This window comes from Syngnathus leptorhynchus, chromosome 10 (assembly GCF_054491065.1).
Source record: "Syngnathus leptorhynchus isolate UIUO chromosome 10, UIUO_Slep, whole genome shotgun sequence".
NCBI lineage: Eukaryota > Metazoa > Chordata > Actinopteri > Syngnathiformes > Syngnathidae > Syngnathus > Syngnathus leptorhynchus.
Window position 1 is genome coordinate 8,159,377 of NC_141204.1, and position 24,140 is coordinate 8,183,516.

The 24,140-nt window shown below is 38.9% G+C and overlaps 1 protein-coding gene across 8 annotated transcripts in view; it reads right to left on the reverse strand.

Annotated features, from left to right (window-relative positions):
• The window catches only part of LOC147050268 (neurexin-1a-like), a 180,425-nt gene that overhangs the window by 25,097 nt on the left and 131,188 nt on the right, over positions 1-24,140 (reverse strand). For all 8 annotated transcript variants that reach the window (XM_085921531.1, XM_085921532.1, XM_085921530.1 and 5 more), the window contains one exon: positions 23,158-23,339. In XM_085921531.1, coding sequence (XP_085777657.1) covers positions 23,158-23,339 — 182 coding nt within the window. The remainder of the gene's footprint in view (positions 1-23,157; positions 23,340-24,140) is intronic.

Sequence of the window (24,140 nt, forward strand, 5' to 3'; positions counted from 1 at the left end):
GTACAATCAAAATCCGTCAGTCAAATGTCCTGTTTGCATAAGCTGTCTAATTGAGACAAAAATAATTCACAAAAACTGTAGGCCTTGTCATACGTGTTACAAGTATGATTGTCAGACATTGATGTGGTAATAAAACCTCACCTATGAGTTAATTTGTCAGTTTGAGTGATTTGCTCCACTTACAATTCTTCAAGAAGAGTCCCCGAGATAGTAGCTGAGCATTAAGCATCATATTCTCATTTTAAAAATTTAGTCCAAGACAAGTATGAGATAAGAAACCCTACTTAGACCTTCAAAATCAGGACACAATAGTAAACGTCTTAGTAACTGTCAGTCTCGAGGGATGGATGCAATTAGTAAGTCCTGCTTTCAATAGCTCCTTCCAATTTACTTTGAATTCTTCCAGTGGCCTTGTTAAGGTTTCCAACGAAAATATCCATAGCATAAACATCTGACAAAAGAAACCTTCCAGCACTGAAACAGATTTTAAGAGGGCCAGCAACTAAACAGGTAGCACCATACTGCTTAAAGTCTTCCCATAAGAGTGCAAGTTGCTCATCTGCATAAAGAAAACGGGCTCCAAATTTTGTTTTTTTCACCTTCTGCCATTGTCCTTCAACATTTGCTAATAATATATAATTAGAATCAACGGTTATCCATTATTAAGAGTAGTGGGAGTAACTGCTGATGTCTCTCCTTCCCGAGAGGCCTACACATGACATGTACATGTACTATATCGGGAACACTCCCTATTTATATCATAACATTAAAAAAAAAATCTTCAAACTGGTCAGACTTAAGCATGCAGTACCCTCATGTGCTGAAAGCATCCCGATCCCGGAGCTTTAATATCTAATGGTCTGATGTCAGCTTGATTGATAGCTGCTTATATAAACCATGGCCATACTGCAAATTCAGGGCTGCTCACTTGTACTGCCTCATGGGAGCAGACTGTATGGCGCATACATACCACACCCAGAATATTCAGCCTTGCCTGACATTCTTCATGGCGTCTTGATTAATTGCTCATCATGCTGCGATAGAGTTTAATTAACTGATGAAGTTGATCCACCATTCTCTTCTAATCTCATCCCTGTTTCTTAATGCTTCTTATCCTCGCAGCTGGAGGGAGGAGTAGCCGCCGTAATATTGGGGGTGTCAGTCGCTCGTTAAATGTCCCCATCTGCAGTCATTATACAACCACGGGCATAGTTGTTTTAGGAGCAATAAAGCTGCAAAACAGACACTGCAGACCAAGCGCTTGAGTAGCATTTCTTGCTTCCACTGATGCCAACAAAAGCATAGTACTGCATCTCACTCTTTATTAAAGTTACTGCAGACACAAGTTATAGTTGTATAAGGTCAAACAAAGCAAGATTTAAACCATGAACTGTTTACAGGCTCATTTTATTGCCCACTCTGCAAAGACAGAAATGTAAATTGCCACAGTGTAGGTCCTTCTCACCTATTCCTGCAAAATAAGAAGACCTCAGTGCTCATTTATAAGTCCTTTATGATGACCATGACTGTGCTTTAGACATATTTTATAGCTCGTCAGCCCAACGCGACAGGACTGCAACCCATCATTTGACATTGTATGAGCCTCTGAGGCTCTGCCTGGCAGGTGGAGGAACATCTCTGCCATCCCTTAAGTATGTCTTTGTGTGCATCTAATGTATGTGCACATGAGCAGGTTGACTTGAGGGAATATTATGATCTCACTACAGAGGGTAAATGTCTTCGTGTCGCAAGGACATGCAGGCCATCCTCCCCACCTTATCTTTTAATTACCCCTGACAGTCTTCTGCTTCTCTCTTTTAAGCTTTGTTAATGAAATTACAGAGCTAATGGAAGAATTAGGCACAAGAAAATGACTTCCCCTTTTTTTTTTACCGGCATGTATTTCTGCTCCACGAACTGTACACTATGCAGTTATAATTCCATACCTCAGTAATGATGCCTAGGGGGGAAATGTTTCATCTGACAGTGTAAACATATCTATGCATCATTGAGACTTGCTATGTATATAGAAAGCAGCAAATTAAATAAATCTCATTATTAAAACACAGAAGGAATCTATCAAACAGGCATATGAGGCTCATAAATGAAGCAGAGATGTTGTGATTTATCAACCATAGTATGTCAGAAAAACTTGGCGATTGGGCATGTGCTGTCTCATCACTCATTCTATTGAGCATCTGCTTAAGACATCATGTTGGCACACATGATAAAGTCCCAATATGGCATCATCACACGGAAATGCATTTAAAAAAAACTAGCTCTCCTTCTGCATATGGGTGAGAATCAAGCACTGAGAAGGGGACAAGTGGACTCACTCTGCAGCAATGAAAGTGAACATTTTTAAATGTAGGCATACTATATAACTCTGTGCAAAAGTTAAGTCTGTCATAGGCTGTTTTTGTTGTTTTAGAAGCGCCCTAATTAGTGCGCATAACAACAGTACAATGGTGCTTGGGAGAGAGCATTTGCTAGAGTTGAGCCATTAAAACTGTTAAACACTTCCAACAAAAACTAATTTTGCAAAGCAGATACTGTTAATGTATATGGGCTGTATCAAGTAATAATAATAATAATAATAATAATAACAATAATAATAATTATCATTACTATTAATAATAACAATAATCATGTTTTTACTATTACTGCATATACTGTTGTTTATCTTTTTTATTGCTTTGAGTATTACTTGAGTGAAATTCGACGCAAAAGGGATTCTCATGGAGATGTTTATGTTCTGAAAAAGAAAATCAAGCCTTCATCTCATTGCGATGGTATCTTCAGCGTGCTGAGGAAAGAGTCCCTTTGCTGTGAGCTCAGCTCATTTCCAAATCAAACCCACTGGCTAAAGTGCCTAATTATCTGTGAAGTTGGCTTGAAATTGTTTTCATTGCTAGCAGACTTTATCAAAAGGCTTTTCTGGAGGAGAGCTTCATCAAATGTCTCAGAGTTACTAAATTATCCCTCTAGCTGCATCAGTTCCTTAAATGAGAACTCAAAGCGAATAACAGAAGATTTATGTACTATTACCTTTCGTCTGTGATTTATACGTCTAAATCATAGTGTCACTTAAGACATGTAACAAGAACATACACAATTATGAAGCAGTAATTAAAAAAAAGCAATTATGCCAGGCAGAGAGTCGATAACAGAGGTTGGAGGTGAAAAAAGCCAGGAACCGGTCATCTCTTCCTAAAATGACATTTGCTATCTATAAGCCTTTTCTTTTGCGCCATCTTGAGTGCCGTGATGACACATTCCATCAAGAGAGGTCAACATATATCTGAAATTTCATTCTGTCTCACTCAAAGAAATCAATTCAGGTTTAAGGTGATTCTGCTGCCTGTCCACTTGTGACAGCTGGCGAGCAGTCGAGGTGAGTCGACCTTCAGCTCTGTCCTCTTCTCTCCACCGGGATTTCTCCCCTCCCCCCCCGAACATGCCAGCATGCCTCACTTTGCTGTAAATTACGGTATGCACCCATATCTACCATAATAAGATCAAACAGTAAACAATGCAGGGCGAGTAGTTGATTGAGTTAACAATGAGAAAATTGTGGGGTATTTTTATTATTCTTACTTCAAAAGAACCATTATTACGTATATACATATATTAATGTGTTAATGATGTTAATCAAAGTCAACTTTGATTCTAAGAAAACCGATGGGGGAAAAAAAATCACTTTGACAAATAAATTCTACCCTCGGAATCAAATTCACTTACTTGGATATTCCAGGACTGTGCTTGGCATGAGATTCCCTGTGATAATAAGGTACCTCTGCTCATAAATATGTATTTCTATCTTGTTCAACTGAGCTTTGTTCGGCTTGATTTGGTCATTGCTTGAACTCCTCAAGTAATTACGTTACATGAGCACATATCTTGTCAAAGGTGTCAAACCATAAATGTTCCTCATGTCAACTTTAAATGCGTTTTAGCAATTGGGAAGGTACATCTTCTACCTTGGAAATTACCATTGGAGCATGTTGTTACTTGTTTGTAGTTGTGTTGACCTCTTTTTAAAGGCCACTCTATAGCATTTCCCCCGGTGATTATGATTATTATTATGATATAATTATTCCAAATAATTCCACATGTATACTGAAGTGTGTTAAAAATGTACACTGAAGATTTCAAAATGTGTTTAAAAAAGTTTAAGTTTACATCGTACACTGTCAGCAATATAACACACCATTTATATTTAAACGGTCTAATATAACTTCCTGCAAAAACATTTTTTTTGCATGCAAAACACTAATATCTCGTTCTCACGATTTAACATAACACTGTGAACATTAGTGTCATGTTAATTACCTTTTAACCTCTAAACATAACATTTCCAGTTCCCTTGGAGATATATCTTCAAGTCTCCAACAAAATGATTCTGATGCATAATGTGTTTTTTGTCGGGCTGAAGTGAGACGCTGATTATAAAAAAAAAAAACTTGATGCTCCTTGCGCAAATTCACCTCACATATCCTCTTTAATCATGCTTCTTTATTGGAAACCCAAAATCAATATCACTCCTTTAACCCTCTTATTCTTATTAAAGATATATATCTTGTCTGAAAAAAGAAAAAAAATATGTTGGTTGTATTGAAAAACGATGTTCATCTCCTGTGCTCAATAACAAAACTAAATAAATAGTGAGATGCCGCTAGTTTGAAGTTTGCCTGTCTGACATTAAAAGCTGCAGCATTTATCCACCAAGACATACTACACATATCACTTATCCTGCAATGGCTCGAAGGCAGAGGAGCCTATCATAGGGGGAGGTTGTACTTTTCACTTTTCCGAGCATTTAATACAAGTCTTTCAGATTGTTTGGATGTCATCGCCACACAGGTTGGAAATCAGCATGGTATCTGGGGGTTTTCCATGTTTTGCAGTTGTCCTGATTTCTTTTATCTCTGTTAACACTAATATTTTAGCATTTCACGGCATATTTTGGGTACGTAATTGGAATTTCTAGTTCACTTCGATGCAGCATTGAGGGTTGATGTACTTCCAGTAATTCTTCCATGTATGGTTTTGTACGTGACTCAAATTGTTCACAAACCTTTGATTAAGAAAAGTGAAGTCAATTATTCCCTTTTCTTTTTTAGACAGTCTGCTTTTAGCCATCTAGAAATGTGTACAGCGCCTCTGAAAAAATGAGGAATGATTGTCTGTCCACTGGTCCTATTTTAGAAGAGTTCTGACCCATCATTTTGTGCCTGATGGCTGCATACACACTGCGCTGCATATAAACACCACATTGGACAACATATAGTCAACAACATGATGTTACCTGACCCTGCATGCATTTGACAGAAGAAAAAAAAAAACATTCTTGGAAAAATATCCATCCAACATTTTTTTTTTAAAAATACAGGTCATATTACAAATTAAAATGCAAACAAACTCAAGCCAAGTTGTGTACGAGTTCCTTGCTGGTAATGAAGGCTACGTTTTTGGTTCACAAGCTAAGCGAACAGCCATCAACAACGTGCCAGCTTCCCTTGACACACCATACAAGCATGCGTCACCCGCCTCTGCACTGCTCGGGTGACAGTGCAGTGTCAAAGAAAATCCTTGTTAGGGCCACGAAGAGCAAGGTGACATGTCTCGGCAGAGCTGCCATTTAAACAAAGTAAACTTTGAACCCAAAACTTCAACCCACATATTTAAAATGACTAAATAACTTTTTAATTTTGGGAGTTAAACCTTTTCTAATATATTGAAGTGTTATCTTATCGGAATGGCACAAGGCAACAGATGTTTGGGAACAACTGGAGTACCTAAAGTGAGTATCTGCCAGTGCACACATCAACACTTTGAAAGGTGATGGCATGCAGGCTCTAAGTGACAGACCAAGCGGGCGCTTTCATTTGCTACAGCCTTGACTCTGCTTCTCATTTCCTCTTATATTCATAACTTGCCAGCATGAAAAAAAAATCAACTCTGTGAAAAGAACAAGTCTAAAACAGCAGGATAGATTGCTGGTGGATGTCGCCATTGGTGTTATATTGAAGCGGATTTTTCAAGGTCTAATAACTACAGAACTTTAAATGCATGGCTGAAGTATTGCTTGGAAAAAAAATAAGTCTAGCCTCTTATTTTCACAGTGATGCTGCTCAGACCACAGAGTTGATTATTTGACATTCATACATTGTTAATCATTACTGACTGGACCCTATTACCATGCACCTTGTAGCAATTGAATGGTCAACTAGATGAGCTATTGACACATTTTAATTGGTGCATAATCAGGATGCCAATTACACTTGCACTAATGAGAGGAAATTGATTATTACGGCAGGTCTGTGGCCTTAATCACAACAGAATTGAATTGAAGCCTAAGTGCTGTATTTTTTTCTTCTCGCAATATTCCAGTCTAATGAAACTATGCCCATTTCCATCCTGTAGTTTTCCCCAAACCACAGCATCATGATGGGAAACAAGTCTACGTAGTTTGTGGAATAATGAAAAGTTTGTTTAATTATAAAATATTCAGTAAAATAACTAAGGGAACTGTGGCAGTACTGTTGAAAAAAAAATTATAACTCAAACACAACTGATCATTAAATAAAAAAAATTCTATCTCAATGAAGAATTTCACCCTTCTTTTGTGGTGAAAAATGAACTGTGTGGGGGAAACTCGTGATGCAGACTAGTGTCAGGCCAAGTGAGTTGAAACTGATGGTGCACATCATTAATAGTCTGAAATAGACTGAACATTTTTACTAGGTCGCACTGTTAATTGACAACGATACTTGGGCTGGTGCCTCGCAGCCCTGAGGCTCTCCCTCTTTCCACAGTTTTTGCTCTCTCTCACTTTGCTTCGATTTTAACGTCCTATTTATTACTCTCTTCACTTTGCCTGCTAGTGATTTTTGCCTCCTGCTCACATCCCTCTATACACTTTTCAATGTCATGTTTCGCTCTTTACCTCTTCAATCTATTGGAGACTTTACAGACAGAAGGACATGTGCCCACACATACTACATATGTAACACAAACGTTTGGAATTTGGTTGTCTTTTTTGAGACATAGGAGTCTCTATTACAGTACAATGCCAGAGGTATCATTTTAATGCACCAAGAGACTGAAAGAGAACCAGATGAATGAATTGCAACCCTTGGTTGTTATTTTTCATCATGTACATCTATTATTGATCTCATGAAACAGACGACCCTGCGACCCTGGAGCAAAGGTGCAGGGAATATGGTGTGCTTGATATATACATGGACATATGGAAGAGCACTGATATGATGGGTGCAGTTATTCCACTGACTCCAGTTATTACCTTTCTCATGATAAGCATTCTATGACAAATTATCATGACAAGTTGCATGATTTTTCAGTTTACTTGAAGAAATCCTGTTTGCTTTTCTATGTAGATAAACAAATCAAACCATGTCTCAATTCTTTTCTTCCAAAGCTGGGATACATTTTAATTCAGCTGTCATCCTAATGAGGACAAGTTGTAAAGAAAATGGAGAGATGAATGTATTCGGTAGTACAGTACTGAGATTGAGGATAAGGAAAAACATGTATAACAATGATAAAAAAAAAAAAAAAAAAAACTTTTACAAACACTCCATGACAATGTTTTGTTTATATGCACGTCAGCTCCATTTAACATCACTCCTAAGCTCCGCAATGCATTTTATTCTCCGATACTATAGCCATTAAAATCCTAGCTGTCATCTCTTGGGCACCAACAGATAAAATAAAGCCAAGGGGGACAGTTCAGTTTTGATAATAGAGAATCAGATAATGACTTTGTTGTCATTAATCTCTCACCCCGGTACCTGAAGGAGTGATGGTGGAAAAGAGGGGAAGCAGACAATTGATTTGTGTGAATGAGAGAGTATTTGAGGACGAAGGTGCGGCAAGCAGAACTAGAACGATGAAAATCTCAAGGAAGGGTGGAAGATACAAAGCTGGTGGACTTCAATTGGAGGTAGAGAAAGCAAAACAAATGGGTGTACTAAGACTATCAGAAGGGAACCTTAGGAACAAAAGAACGAGGCCAGACTCCACACACCATCAGATATTACGGTGTGTTCAATGTCTGTTTGCTGACAAAGGGAGATAGATAAAAGTTGTCCAAATAAGTGGCCATCACAAGCTATTACTCGACTGCTCAACCACAGCTTCCTGCTTTCCGGGCTCAGTGATAACCTCCCGGGCATCTTTGTGTCATGAAGGGCTCACCTGTCAGTAAACATGAGCATTAAATCATAACCATACATATGACTAAGGAAGCTTTTAGCATAGTGAGCCTGTAAAGAAGCCGCTGACCAGAAGGAGGATGGACGGAGTGAAGTTAAAGGCCTGAGGTTGTGGTGCTGCTGTCAGCTTTTAAATGTAGGGAGGCATTTATCATCAGCAAGGTAAGCGGGTTTTCTCAAAGCAACTCAGGCGAAAAATGAACAGCTGCCATGCCTTCGCTTACAAAGACCGCACCATTCTTTCTGCCTTTCACCAGCCTCGCTTTCCAGCAACAGGAAACTACTCAGACATAATGGCATTCCAATACTACACCACAGGCGTCAAGCTACAAAAAAATACATGAAAATGTCGAAAAAATATATACAAAACAGACAGGAAGGCAAGAGCCTATAGAAATTTCCATCGGAATCAAGGTTGATATGAAAAACTGTAGACAGAGAGGCTCTTTGTTGGACAGAGTTTGCCTCAGTGGTGTTACAAAGGCTTTGTGCAGAGCACTCGATACCATATATGATTTTCTGGGTAGCCTTGATGTGGGTTCTTTTCTTTGAGTTTCTATAACTGGGAGAGAATTGAGGCTTTCCCAGGGTTGCATCGGGTATCCGTCTGAACTGGTGGTTTCATATCACATCACTCTAATACTCATTTTCTAGCTCTATGAACGGAGGGTTTGTACCTTTGTTTCAATCCAATTCAGAAAGATTCGTTTTGCTGCGCCGTGCAGAGTGACGGGGAGTGCTGTCAAAAGCCTTCCCATGGGTGCGCTCACCAGGCTGTTCAGTACTTCTGGCCAAGGAGATTCACTATGCACATTCTCTTTTATAGCCCTTTCTTATTCATCATAACACAACTTCAATTTTATTAACCTCTCCAGCCAAGCATACATCATTGCTTCTGCCGCCAGTCTCTTTCTCTCTATTTCTATTTACGCAGCGCGCTGCTCCACCCGCTTCCCCACGACACCCATGAATGCATATACACAATGCAAACTCGAAGCCGTAATCAGATGTAGCAAGCGGTTAGATGGAGGGAATCGATGCATTTCTTGCACTCCAAGCTCGTCTTTATCTATTTTACTAAAAGGTGTTGCTTCCCTACTGTGCCTCGCTTTGGGGTCATATCCATCTAGTTTCTTGTTCGGCATGAAACGTCGACAGGACCAGAATATCAAGTTGAAAACACAACAAGCGTCACGTCTCCTTTACATTAGAAGCAAATAACATAAAACGTTGCGGAAGTAAATATAAACATTTATCGCCAAGTGGCATAATATACATGAATATTTTTTCAGCACATATGATGATTTTGAGAATCTAGAATGTATCTTGAAAGTACAAGCTAAAACCAATTGTAGATGTTTTTGTTGCTCCAGCTTTTGTATAAAGTAAGTGAACTATTCTTAGTTAGCACTAATACTTCTACAGACCCAAATCCACTCAGTCAGCAATTTTTATGAAATATGATATGATGACATCATAAACAAACAAACATAATCGGATTATATTTTTGCATCATACAGCGAAGCTTGAATCCTGACTCTTTTTGCTGCTAACTTATCATAAACTGTGCTCCCCTCAAATGCTATTATCGGGCGTCAGATAAATGATAATAAGCAACGCCTCAAGAGAAACAATGTTCTATTCCTCATGAAAGATTTATGAGTTTCCTCCTGCTACAGTATGTGCCGCCTGAGAAGAATTCCACGCAAAGACAGCTCTGTCATAAATGTGCTGTCCAGGCCATAATGAGAAAGCTAAAATGTAGAAGAGAACATCTTTTTTTAAAAAGCATGGCTGCTTTCTCATTGTATACTGTGGCCCCTTGCTGCTGCACTTCAACAGGAGGAAAGCACAGTTACGACTTATGCAAATGGGAATGCTTTCTTCCAGCTGTTCAAGAACAAGATATTCTACATATACACAAAGGACATCAAGCTGGAGAAGGCTGTCGGCCCGGGTGATGCGCAACAGATTTATTCTATGTACAGCAAGTGGTGGTTTGATGTAACCTATCACACCAACAAAACGTACGGTATGTTCAACTTGCAAACCGGTTGCTATCTGAGCTTCGGCCTCTGTCTATTAAAATTATTTTATCACTACTATAATATTTATCAGGCAACCTGGAAGCCGTTTCTCAACACAATTTTAGCAGTGAAATGTTTTCCGAGAAGCAAATTCATATTTGCAGATTTTAATCAAGAAGTATAATGAGAAAACTACTGTATTGTACTGACTCTATGAACACTTGGTCAAGATGTGGTGTACATATATGTCAATATGATGAAAAATGACAATATTGGCTAACAATAAAAATATTTCAATGGATGTTATCCCAGGAGCAGTTTATGCAATTGTAATTTGTGAGGAGGCAGAGGTGTTTGTTCAGTAATCGGTGGATGTGCCAAAGAGTTGTTGTGCCCTGCTGATGGGTCACGGAGTTAGAATGAGCATGGAATTTGCAAGCGGTTGCTGTATGAATACTAAACGCTGATGGTCATGCCAGGCCTCTGGCTTGGAAGTCCGATGAGAAGCTGAAATAAATAGAGCCACTCAGGTGTAATATAGTCAGGAAGGCTTGGGCCCTTATTAAAGCAGAACTAAGCCAACTCTACCAAACCTTAATTTGTAGGATGGCTTAATATCTGTGTCTATTTGGGCTTGTATTTGTGTGTATACGAATTATGCAAGTTGTGCACTTCATGCGCTCCAAAGCCATGCTGGAGGCTGTGTGTGATGTCACATGGTAATGGAATTTGAATTTCATCGTTTCTTTTCAGTGTCAAGTTGTTTCTTGATCCTCATTTCAGCTCAGAGGGTAAAACCAGATGGAAAATGTTTCCTTCCGTCCAAGCTGGCCTTATTTAACCCGTTTTAACTGATCAGATGTGCGGAGGCAGGGAAATTCATTTCACTGAAAACTATTTTACTGCTCAACAAATTTGTACTGCATTTATTAATCGAACATCCAAGTAGGCACTTCTAGATCATTTTGCGCTAATTCCAGGTCTGCCCTAGATTTTCTCTAGCACATCAGGTTTTCATAATAATCAACAATCAAACTGTATGGAGCAGTTGTGCAGATCAAAATGCAAAAGTGAGGGAAAACTAAACTAACACTAAATGCCATGTAAGAACCAAAAGCTAAGTTTGCATGCCTCTTTAAAGAGAAGACAAACAGCATAAATAGAGAAAAAAAAAACATTCTGTAATACACCTTCATGCCTTCCTTTGCCTCTGACAAACCTCTCAGTCTGCTTGACAGCAATGTAGCTGTCAAACAGATTCCATAAATATGTAGCGCAGAGATCAACATGCAAGGTAAAAGCTGTTACTGTCACTTCTCTTTGGAGTCAGTGATGGATAATGGCATTTTGAAGCCGACAAGCTGAAATAAGCAGAAGATGATGCGCCATCTGAGAGCTGTGTTTAGTACCATAATGGACACGATGAGGATTAAATTGTAGTTAAAAAAAAAAAGAAGCTAAGATTGGCCCCAGAAAAGACAACATTACTGTGTTTGTTCACTGGAGGCATATGGACACAAATGATGTACATGTAAAAATCTAATTAATGAAGCCAAAAAATAATTAAAAAAAACAACATTTTTTGGAAGAATACATTAGACAACATTTGGCAATCTGTACAACATTATGCTTGTTTATTCAGTCAGTATTGCTAATGTAATTTCACCAGCTTGCTTCAAATGTCAAGCGTTCTTCCACCTGGGAGCTGTAGGGCAAATATTTGGACTTGATATCATTACTTGTTTTCAGGCTCCCTGTGCTCTGACATGGTGACAAAAATAAACATGAAAACTGTGATTAAAGGGAGGAGTAGATGTCTGGATTTCAAATTGTGCTGCGCCTCACAACTCTTAGCATTTTGTCCCTCATCAAAACATCCACCCACTATTTTACTCTATTCATTACATAACTACAATGCGGGGGAGTTTCCCAAACAGTATAAACACAATATATCCACAGCTATTTTCAGCCATATTGTGAGTAAATCTGGTCTATAAAATATACCTCTGCTTTGTATTTTAAAGGTTGCTTTTGAATTTTAAATAATTATATTCTAGTTGGATTAATAGAAAAAGTGCAGTATAATCTTTCATTTTCATATTTTCAATGAGGCCCAGCTGGAAACTGAAATGGAGTTCTGTCACAGAATAAGTAGTTACATGCCTTTCTCAATTTAAAATAATCCACAGTGAAAGTAATGTTAAATTGAAAAAATTAACTGCAGACAGGAAATGACTGGAATACAGTTTTGAATACTAAACGTGGAGGTTTCAATAAAAAAAAAGGCAATCACTTAAGAAGCAATTGTCTCAGTAATGCCTGTTACTTGATGTTAAATTCATAACTGTGTTAAACCTCATAGGAATGGTTTCCGACTAGGAAATCCACTACAGTGCTCTCACTGGTTTAAAATTGCAGAGACACCTGCGTTTTATGCACGTCCCGCTGGGATTTACTTCACCAAATAAAACTTTTTGATGGATATCTCGGCTTCCCTATTTGAGGTGGGAATACAAAGCATTTTATTGACGGTCCTTTGACAAAGTGCTGATGTGTTTAAGTGAATATTGGCTTTTCTGTTTGTCTATGACAGCGTCCATCTTCATTCGGCTGCCTTAAACCTGCTTCAGAACCTATTGGAAATGAATCTTTTACTACACACCTTCCATTACTCCCCCTCTCATAAATGCCTCGCCATCTTTTATCTGAAAAGATGACACTTCCATTATGGTCTGCCACCATCTTACTGCCGCCCAGTGAGTTGTGATGTTTGGGAGGACTGATGTTGACCAACACAACCACAACAGCAGCAGCAGCAGGAGCAAGAGACTCTCACTGTGCTGGATGGAGTGGATGACTGCTCATCCAGAACCCACAAAGGAAGCACACAGGAGGGTCCCCTGCTCACTTTTATTTTCATAGTCTTGTTCTTCACCTCAAAATTCCCAGACATGGCGCACAACAACAACAACAAAAAAAGGATAAAACTTTGCCACCAGGGAGAGAGAATGTGGGTTTTGTAGTGTTTGATCAAATGAATAAGTTGTCAAATTGGCAACAATTTTGGTCAAAAATAAAAAAACAGGTTCTAAAGGCTTGTTCCTCCGCTTCACTGTAGGGTCATCATTAAAACTGTCCGCCAACATCTCGGGGTGACCCTTGTTTTGCTATTTGAGAGTACACACAAATAATGTTTTATGTGAAGCTGTGTAAATCTTTTGATTATCTGTATTTAATGACAAGAGGATGCCTCCATCCGGTGTGTGTGGGTTGACAAAAACAACCTCCAGCCCATATCTGAGTGTTTCACTAAGACACACACACACACACACACACACACACACACACACACACACACACACACACACACACACACACACACACACACACACACACATCAGATTGCTGTCCACATTGGTCTTACAAGTGATGGATGAATTATGAATCAATTTAAATTGATCATTTAAGATCCATTCACTCTTCAGACTTTAAGCGACTGAATTGATCTTCTCATGCTATTTGCTTTCACATTTATAATGCTGAGCTTGTGTATGTTTTTCTGATTGATCACCATTTTCCACTGCCTACATTCGGCAGATTTCATTTTTCTTTTCCTTTTCTATTTGCGCCCGACACATTTCTACCCATTTATCAAAAGGCTTTGGGGCAAAACCGCTTTCCTCTATCATGATCTCATCAGCCCTGAATCCTTGACCTTTGTCCTTCACTGCAAATGTCAGCTTTCTTTACGAGGCCTGTGATGGGTTTATTGAACAGGTCGGGCTACCTGACACACACGCACACGCACACGCACACGCACACGCACACGCACACGCACACGCACACGCACACACACACACACACACACACACACACACACACACACACACACACACACACACACACACACACACACACACACACACACACACACACACACCACTGTAATACACAAATATACACACACACACAATCAGTCATTCATTCATTGCACATGCATGCACAGACTACCACATGATGATCGAGGCATCCATTGGAAATTCACAGTCCACATTGGTGGATGGAATGAGAACCCATCACCCTCCATGCAACCACCACAAATAATAGGATTTCATGGGGACTGATATTGCTTCCTTTAAAGCCTTATGGACTGTTAGACTTCATGGAAACGGTGTCCTGTAATTGAGGCCATTCCAATAAGAGCAGCTTTAAAAGGTATAAAAAAAATAATAACAATAGACCAAGTAATATAAGTATTTCTATGGTGTTTATGTCTATATTATGGGAATCAAAAGAACAAATAAAGCATGGCTTCAAAGAAAAGTGTGTAGTTGTCCTGTAAGGTCAGGTTTATACTTTTAGCCAAGTGAGTGATCGGAGCCCAAGTGCTACTCTGATGCCAAACTTTACCCTTGACGGAGGGAACAGCTGGCGATGGAAAGAAAAAAGTTGATAAAACATGTTTCTCCTACAGGATGTTTTTTTTCCTTATCTCCTTACATTTACCCTGACTAACATCTGTGCATGTCTATCTAAAAAAAATTACTTTAACTTAAACCAGCTCAATGAGTATGTAAGACTTTTTGCTTCTTTCTCTAGCATCCATTGGATGAGTTCTATTGTTATTATTTCTTAAAATAGCAAATAAAAAATAAATAAAAAAAGGCGTCGACCAGTGTCCCAGAGAAAAACGTGTTTGACTTAGAAGATAAAATGCATTATATTGAGATTGGACTTTTTATTGAACAACAACAAATGGTCAGACAGGATGAACTTGGTTGGCAACCTGTGGTTAATCAATAATGACAGTAATGGAAATTGCTTCTTCTACTTTATTTCATACTATCTGCTTCTTATCACTCTGTGCCTTCACAAGATTTTATCAAATTAAGTCCTGACAATGTCCTCACACTTTATCTTTTCTTCTGCCTTCAACTTATGATTTGCTTTCAACTCTTCGATTGTCTTTGGGTCATTATCAGTTAGTATCTCACAGAGAAAGGTAGCGGTAATAAAAGCCAAACAGGATGGAGCCCAGGCAGTTTGTCATTTTGTTTCATTCCCAACAACCTTTTCTTTTTTTGTTTGTTAATGTTTTTATTTGTGGCATCAGACCTCATAAAGGAGTTGGCCCCAAAGATTATTCCTCAATGGTTCTCTATAATGAAATAATATGACTCTCAGAGAGTAGTTAGGTAGGTGTCTCCATCTATCACCTGGAAGCTTCTAGTGAGACTGTGATTTAGTCACACAATGTACACAACTGTGCATTCTTTAAGACTTGTCACTGTCATGTCATACATGATTAACTCAATTATCCACAGCTCGCAAATATTACGGCCTGGCTAGGTACAGGTCTGCCATTTGTTTTATGACTGATGGAGTCAAATGCTTTTAGTGTATGACATGACTTTGTTTCTAATCTACAAGAGCTATTAAAATTTCATGTAGTGGTAATGACACTAAAATGACTTGGTTGACAAAGTTTGCGAGTTTATGGACTGGATGTTTATAGATTAAAACGCTAACACACAGTCTAAATGACTGATGAACTGGCTGTGTGGGTTTGTGTTGCTATTGACTAATAAGCATAATGGGAAGAGCTGGCGCCCAAAAGCAGTTACATCCCAGATATATTTCCATACTGTAATGGATACAGAAATGATTTGTAGTTGGGAGATTAGGCACTTTGGGGATATGATACAAATTAGTGGTGAGTGTGAAAGTATCAAAATATATTTTGGATGCACCACTTGCATAACTTGTATTTCCGATCAGACAGAATGATGCTTCAGTCGTTAGGCGAGTTTTAAAATGTGACTTCCTTTAGTGTCAACTTCAAGGGAGATTCAGCTGAGGCCGTGGTATTCCCACAACAATTTTCTACATCTTTTATAGCCTCTCTCATAAGACACAAGACTATTTCACAAACTATACTGGTAAATTAAAGAGTTAAGCAGAGGCAACTGCTTCAAGCATAACTGATTTAATAGGCCAAGTGAAGGGAGGAGATGATGACAGTAAAATGAATTAGGCCCACTTGCTCTTTTAATTACCGTTGTCAAGGTGTTTACTTTGCCCTTGTTGGACAAACACTCTAAAAGATCTTTCAAACAAAGTAACATGAAGCAGCAAATGAAGCCATAAAGCTTAATACGAGTTATATGCTGAAACATTTACTGCAACATTAAAGACAACTTCAGCATTTTTGGTGTGTCCAGGGACACGTAGCAATGCATGGTTGATAAACAAACTTTAAAGAAGTCACGGATCCATGACTGCTCCTTTCACTTCTCATCTGAGGGATTTAAGAGGATAAAGACAGCATTTTGTTGTGCTTTCATCATGACACTATGAGGTGTTCTGCAGTATGCAGGATTCAGATTGCTGCAGCTTGGGTTCTAACAACAGAACAAAGGGATCAGAACATTTTATTAGTCCGAAAGACTTTACAGTGGCTTTTTACTCCAGTCTGAAAGACTTTACATCGGCTTCTAGTCAGCTGTTCTTGCAGTTTTATTTTAATTTTTTTCTTTCTTTTCTTTAAAACATGTAAAGGTATTATTATTTCTTGTTTGGCTTCAAACGGAGATGAAAATGTGCTTTATTAATAAAGCTATCTTGGCCGAGCCTTTAAATCATCAATGGTAAAATTATATAAGAGAAAGAAATCTTCTCCCCTTATTTATGTCCTTTTTTTGTGTCTGAATCAACCAGCAATAAACTTCAGCATCTCAGACGTGAGAAACATAAGTGACAGCCTGTGACTCAGTAATCTTTTCACAGCACAAATGCTCTGCTAAGTACAGAGTGCAGACAGTGTCCTGATTCACCAGGGTGCAACCTTTCCGTCATTTTCCAGTAACTAGCAGGTAGAACGTTCAGAATACCATACATTTTGTAAAGCAACACTGGAAATGAAGTAATGATCCACTAATTTATCTTGTTCAGTTCATTCACTTTCTAAGCACTCATCTGTATTTAGGACCCCTTTAAAAAGGAGACATTTCATATAAAGGAGCAACAAAGGTTACAAAAATCAATTGCAATATTCAATTTTTTTTAAAACTATGCTTTGTTTTTATTATTGCTATATTCTTAAAATCATTTTTGATCCAGAGCAGCCCAGTTAAGCCTTCAATAAGTTGGATCCGAGTACTATTGTTCAGGCTGGTCTGCTGCAATGGAGCAAAATGAATGGAGGCTAAATTTATCTCAGCCTGAGGATGGGGGCAGCTGTGTCAAAAGTCAACCGCTATGCTGTGGTGCTTCAATCTCCATTAAAGAAAAACATATGCATAGGCATCATGGCAATGCATCATACAATCGATCTCGAGCTACATTTAGAGAAACACATCTGATCGTGATCTGAGCTGTGTCGATACAAATGAAATTCATTCTTCAATTCTTCAATTTGTAAAAAATAAACAGAATGTCAATGTTGTTAACCTTGCAACCCATACATGAGCGAACGACGAACAGGCTAACGGTCTAATAAGGGCAGACGATGAAATCGAATTTCCTTCATGTTAACCGTGGCGATATTGCCAAGCCCGTAACGTATTGATGCTCAGCTTTGAGAACAACGTTGGACACCCACTGTGATTTGTAACACTAATAAAATAGAAGGCACATCATTGTTCTGCATTCAGAAACACACATAAGTCTCTCCCTGTCGCACACACACAGTCATCCTTTTTCATGGACCACTTGGCCTTGTCGTGGCAAAGAGAATGAACAAATTGAGAAATGATTGGAATTGAAAGATGAGTAATGGCAATTCTAACGCTGCCCCCTCGCAATATGGAGATGATGAGATTTGATTCTTTGAGGTCAGGTAACATCATCCGGGGTGAGTGGCTGCTTTGACTGTGACTAAAGGGATGGGATGCGATTCACTCTCACACTCCGGCTTTTACCACGATCGCTCACTCCTACTGCTACGTGAAATATGAACGTAAAACAAACTAAAATAATTCATCTACATAAAATAAAATAATGCACCAGACATAAATCAAAGCAACTTTGACCTACATTTTCATACATGAACATGAAAATCTTCAATAAGTAAAAGGGGGAAATGTTTGTACTGACTAAAACTCGATTTAAACTTTTATTCACTAAAACTAAAAGGATAAAATAGTTTTCTTGAAATAAAATAAAGTCGACTAAAACTTTGGCAAAGTAAAAAATGCGATGAGATTGACTAAATATGCTAGAAATTAACAAGCATGATTCAAACTGGACAAAAAGTGAGGCTAAATTTACAAATAGCAGATAATAACACTAATCATCGCAGAGGGACTAAATGAGGTCAGTGAAGCTCCCCCATCCGTTCCTTTCACTGCTGTCTCTTCAACATGGTCAGCTTTAAACCCACTATTACGGTGGCATTAGAATAGTCTCATAAAAGTCCTTCTCTGCAAACGCTAATGACCAGCACACAGAATTTCAGCTGAAACTATAAACTGTGAAATGAGGTGAAATCAGGGATCAAAGTGAAAAAGCATCTGGTTGCATCCATGAAATGCTTTTATATGTGCATTGCCAATTGAACGTATTGAATTTTCTGATTTCCTCTTGTTAAATGAAGGAGAGAGGAAACAGAAGAGGGATCAAAGAAAGCCCCTTCATCGACATCCCACAAAATCTTTAACCCGCAGAGACAACCGGGAGGAATGGCATTGCTAGTGAAAAGAACTGACTGAATGCACTGGACTTGTAAATTATGAAAAAAAAATCAGCTGCAACTCAGACCCAGACATGAGGAAATTAAATTAACCCTTGAACATATAACAACTCTCCAAAATTGAATAAAATAATCTATGTAGGGATCGCCCCAAGCTGTTGATGACACCCACTGAACAAGTTCGGTTAGCTCAGAATCTTTGATCAAATCCACCAAAATCGCATAGCACCATTGCATCAAAATTTAGACCTACTTTTAAGTAGTCTACAACCAAGTCTAGTTTCTCTCACCATATTGTTAGGTGTGCTGTGAGCCTACAATCAAATTATCTCAAACACCTCAAGGAGGGATAGCACGTTCTCTCAAATTCACAAACATTGTAAAGACTTAATGCCTCGATCAGCACGAAAATGAACATGCACCGTTTCAAAGCCAAATATCTGTCTAGGAAAATATTGTAGAAAATGGAGACAATTCTGAGACTTGAGAAGTAATATTCTTGCCCGGCTATTTTCATTGAATAGACTTGTGATAATAACAACAATTCAATTTTAATGTTGTTGCAAAACACAAATGGAATATGAGGGCAATGTCTCTATACTGTGATACTGTAGCCGTAGAAAATGGCCAAGACAAGCCAGCAAACTATGAGGTGGCAACAGTGGCAATAAGGAACACATTAAAATGATTTAGCGTGGGATGGTGATGGGAAGTGCAGAAGAAAAAGAATGGCTGAGTGATGTGCCTTGAGCAAACAAATAGTCCAAGGACAATGCATACCATAAATCCCGTGGCTATCGCATGCAGGTCTGCAAAGAGCATGGGAGGTAATTACTGGCTCTGAGGCATTAACCGAAAGAAGGAATAAGATCTACTCCCTTTGCAGGTGTATCTAATAGGTGCATGGGGGATAGCGTGACACGGTTTGTCTCTACAGGCCCAAAGCTCCTCTCCCAGGTAACAATCTCACCTCAGCATCAAATATGAATCTGTTGTCATCATAGGCTCATCATTCAGCACAAAATTCTGCATACTGTGTTCAGAAACCAAAACTTACACATTGAGCTTCTTATACATTTGTCATGGTTATGTGTTGCCCTCAAGCTGTTTTCCCTGATTAATAGGATACGGAGTGAGAGTTGAAATTACAGTAAAATTGTGATCCGCAAGAGGGAGAAAATCCTCTTTATGGAAGACAGCTAAAGAGAACCAAGGGGAGCAATGCTCCAGCAGAGAAGTCATTATTTCTCAGAAATCCTCTCTCATCTATGGAATACATTAACTTCACAGTACATTGTCTTAGCCTGAGTGCTTTCATTGCTTGTTTTTTTTAAGTTGTGTAGGCAATTAGAAGAGAGAAATTGAAGGTAGTACTTGGAATAGTCCCCCCCCCCCACATAGAGATTTTAGAACTGGCACAAAACAAGCTCAGTGGACCTCCAGGGACCTTGCATGAGAATGAGGAGAAGCTCCAGGAGTGCTCAACATCGCTGCTCAGCAAAATACAAACTCTGAGCAGACACCATTTTACAGACTGAATGACTACCTAAAAATAGACAGATGGTTTTAGGATGAAGTAAACGGTGGTTGTTTGGCCCCAAAAAAACCCCACAAAAAAAAGTTAGGAATTTAAATCTTCCTGAAGAGAACTCTCGAGAAAATATACTGAGCTTACGGCTTATCCTTACACATTACAGCTGTTGGGGATTTCGTGAATGGAGGCGAGAATTATGGACCATGTGTGACCATTTGTACACAAATTGTAAGCAGTTTGGTGTCAACAGACTTACCATTTTTTTTCCCCATAAGCTCATCGTTCCTTATTTACCTTGAACTCTCTCCTTGGACTTGAATTTTTCTCCTCTATTAGCCAGCCTTGCATACACCCACTCACTTCACCTGCAAAGCCCCTCTGAATAAACAATTTAACTGACCGAGATGCGTCATGCGGGAGTTGGAATGCACATCGGTCTTTAATAATCAAAGACTATCGTAAATAACCAAAACGTTCCGCTGGTTCAATTACTATTGATTGTCTAATATAAAAACCGGTTCGGGTGTATTAAGAAAGGCCTCAAGGTCCAAGTTTGGACCAAGGTCTACAAAGTCTCCAAAGATTTGTTTTAAAGTCAAAGCTAAACTTTAGGTTCACCAACACTTCACATGGGACAATCACTAAGTGCTGAAGCTATTTTAACCATGTAGACTTACGTGGCTGTATTTTTCAATTAAACTATATCTGCATCAAGGGAAATAATCTTAATTGCATTCACAAAACAAGTAATGATAGACGTAGTGATTATAGTCAATATCCGGTACACCCTGAATGCGTAATGTCACTGCTGAGATTTATCATTTTACCATTTACTACATGTGAGGGCTTTTTTTTTTTTTTAATCATGTACAGACCGCACAATACGGTCGCAAACTTGTTGGAGCAGCCTAATGAATTTAGTGCAGCACTATGGAGAAGAATGTTTTACTATAATGGACGAAAATGCTGAAACCTGATTAGAAATGAAGTCTTCCTTCCGTATGTGCTACATAAGCTAGGGGAGAGTAATCGCTATACATTTGATGGTTCACTGATTTCACTGTCATCATCTTTATCTGCAATGAAGAATCGGCAGCAGGGAGAGAGATCACAAATCTATTGAGCTGCATTTAAATCACGGTTTCCAAGTATTACACAGAATGTTCCTTCTTTGAAAAAGTGCAAACTGAGATTCTGTCCTTCAAGGCCCGATGATTTTGCTGTCATCATGAAATGGGAGTCTGCGATTAGGTATGTGAGGGGGGCCTGGGGGGAAAAGGGTGCGAGAGAGTGTAAATACAGAAATCTGGTCTAATCCCATCTCATCGAGCAAAAGATAAGACACTCCTCCTTCAAAGAGCAGTCGAGGTAACATGAGGATATAAGGGGAGTGAGGGGGCAGGGGTACCCAAGGGGAATCATGGTGGTTGGAAAGAATGCATTCTAATGAACGCCAGCTCCAGATAGGCTTTTCGTCATACTCAATAAAACACGTACAATAGTTTCAGAGTTACCTCCTTTTTTTTCTTTAATTTATTGTCTGAACTAGATCATTGAAATACATGAACTTTGGATTCACTCACTTCATGTCTCTGTTGTGCAATTCCAAAAGTTACTTTTCTCATTTTCTCTGACAAAATGCAACAGTCTCAAAGCCCGCCAAATTACTGTGCATTAATGAATAAATAATTACGAGGAAGCAACTGGAATGACTGCTGATGCGAGAGGGGAAAGGATTCTCACAAGCCACTGCCCCCGCCAGTCGAACATGCCTTATCAACAATTTCTCCCTGTCAATTGAATGTTGCAACAACAAAGCAAGGGATGAATTTGCTATAAGCCGCAGGAGCTTTTCTGTCTGAGTTGAACAAACCAAGACTTCCCTTTGGTGTCTGCATGTCTTTACTTTTTACACAGTAAAAACACAGAAAATCATAAATATATTATTATTTACTTAGGACCAACACTATTGTGAGTTTTACTTTGAAAAATGTCCGCTCATCAGTTTATGGTCTTTTTTTGGACGCTGTTACACTTTTCTATTGTGTGTGCAATGTTGTGTCACCTGCACTTAATATGTAAATGAACTGCAAAGGTTTGTGACGCATATAACAAGCAAGCACAAGTCTACCCCTCCCGAAAAAAAAAGACTAATACAGAATCACAGCATTAGCCCATCTGACTGATCTTTCTCGACACTGTACCAATTCTTCTTAGTGTCTTGTTAGTGTCGGCATAACATTTGGAGATTAACGATGTGTATATTACAGGTTGTCTACTTTTAAACTGGCTAGTTGCACTCAGATGAAAAGCTGTGTGTTAAAAATACCTTGGGCTTGCTGCGCATAATGCCCATAAAGCATTTCCACATGAGTGAGACAGACACAGACGTTCCATTTCCTCAGGGTAGGCCTGCTTATGTCAGTACACACGGACTTTGTGTATATGTTAATGTGTGGATACCTTGACTAATACAAAACCAATTGCACATTTGTGTATCGGAGTTTTCCGTGTGTCGCCTATGTTTTTAAATGAACCATCCTTAATCATTTTCCATAATACCCGTGAAAGCCATGACATTTGAAAAAGAATAGTAGCAGGGACCTTTTCTTAAGACACCAAAAAAAAAAAAAAAGCTGCTCATTGTTGAGAGTATGTTTTTCCACTTACGATGTGCAGTTTCAAGAAGTCTCCAAGACCAGAGGAGCTATCCACTCTCACCAGAACAGCATCTTTCAGATGAGTGCTGAAGCCAATTGCAAGCCGGTCTGCCCTTGTGCTGGGCCGGTCATTTGGCGGCCATGTGTATGTGATGATACCACCATCACGCCCAAATATGTAAGTTGTTCCAGCTGGAAAAAACAAACAAACAAACAGGACAATCACAAACACAGCATGTTAATATAGTGAATGCATACTCATTCTTATAATATTGGGAATTATTTAAGAAGCATTCATTTTCTTTTAAGGTTGGACATCTGTGGCCTTCCTCATAATACTGTGTGCTAACCATGCTTTAGTGCGCTGCAGGGGGGGGTACATCTGAATGCTACTGAGTGTGCAGTCATGTCCCTGTTGCCCAAGTAACTGGCATGCAAGGCCATGTCTCTTGTGCTTCATTAGTAGCCTCAAAGGCTGCGGCATTATTGACTGACCGGTCCAATTATGGCTTTCGGTGACCTCCGCACCAGCTATTTCCTGTCTCCACGAATTACATTGTTGTCTTTAGGAGACCATGAACACGACCTGGAAGATAGTGGAGTCATTATAATTACCTTGCTATTCAGTGAGATAGACCCCTGCGGCATGATGCCACTAATAGATGGGCGTGATACTTTCCCAAATGATGAAGGAAGTGGTCACTTAAAAGTGGGAGTCTGGGCATGAATGGAAACATTACAGAGTAGTATTGACGCTTGTCAGCATAACATGCACGTCACTTTTGCTGGGTAGAGGGAGTCTTATATTTATTCCTTCACGAGGGATTAAAGAAGCACAATGAGGTTATGATCACATACACACAAATAAACTAAATTAAAAAAAAAATGCACTGCCAGTTTTTTTTTTTTGTCAGCATTTTAAAGATATATTTTACAAGCATACAAGTTTACTTGACAGCTCAGCTTTAAAAATAATGAAATGTGAAATAGAGT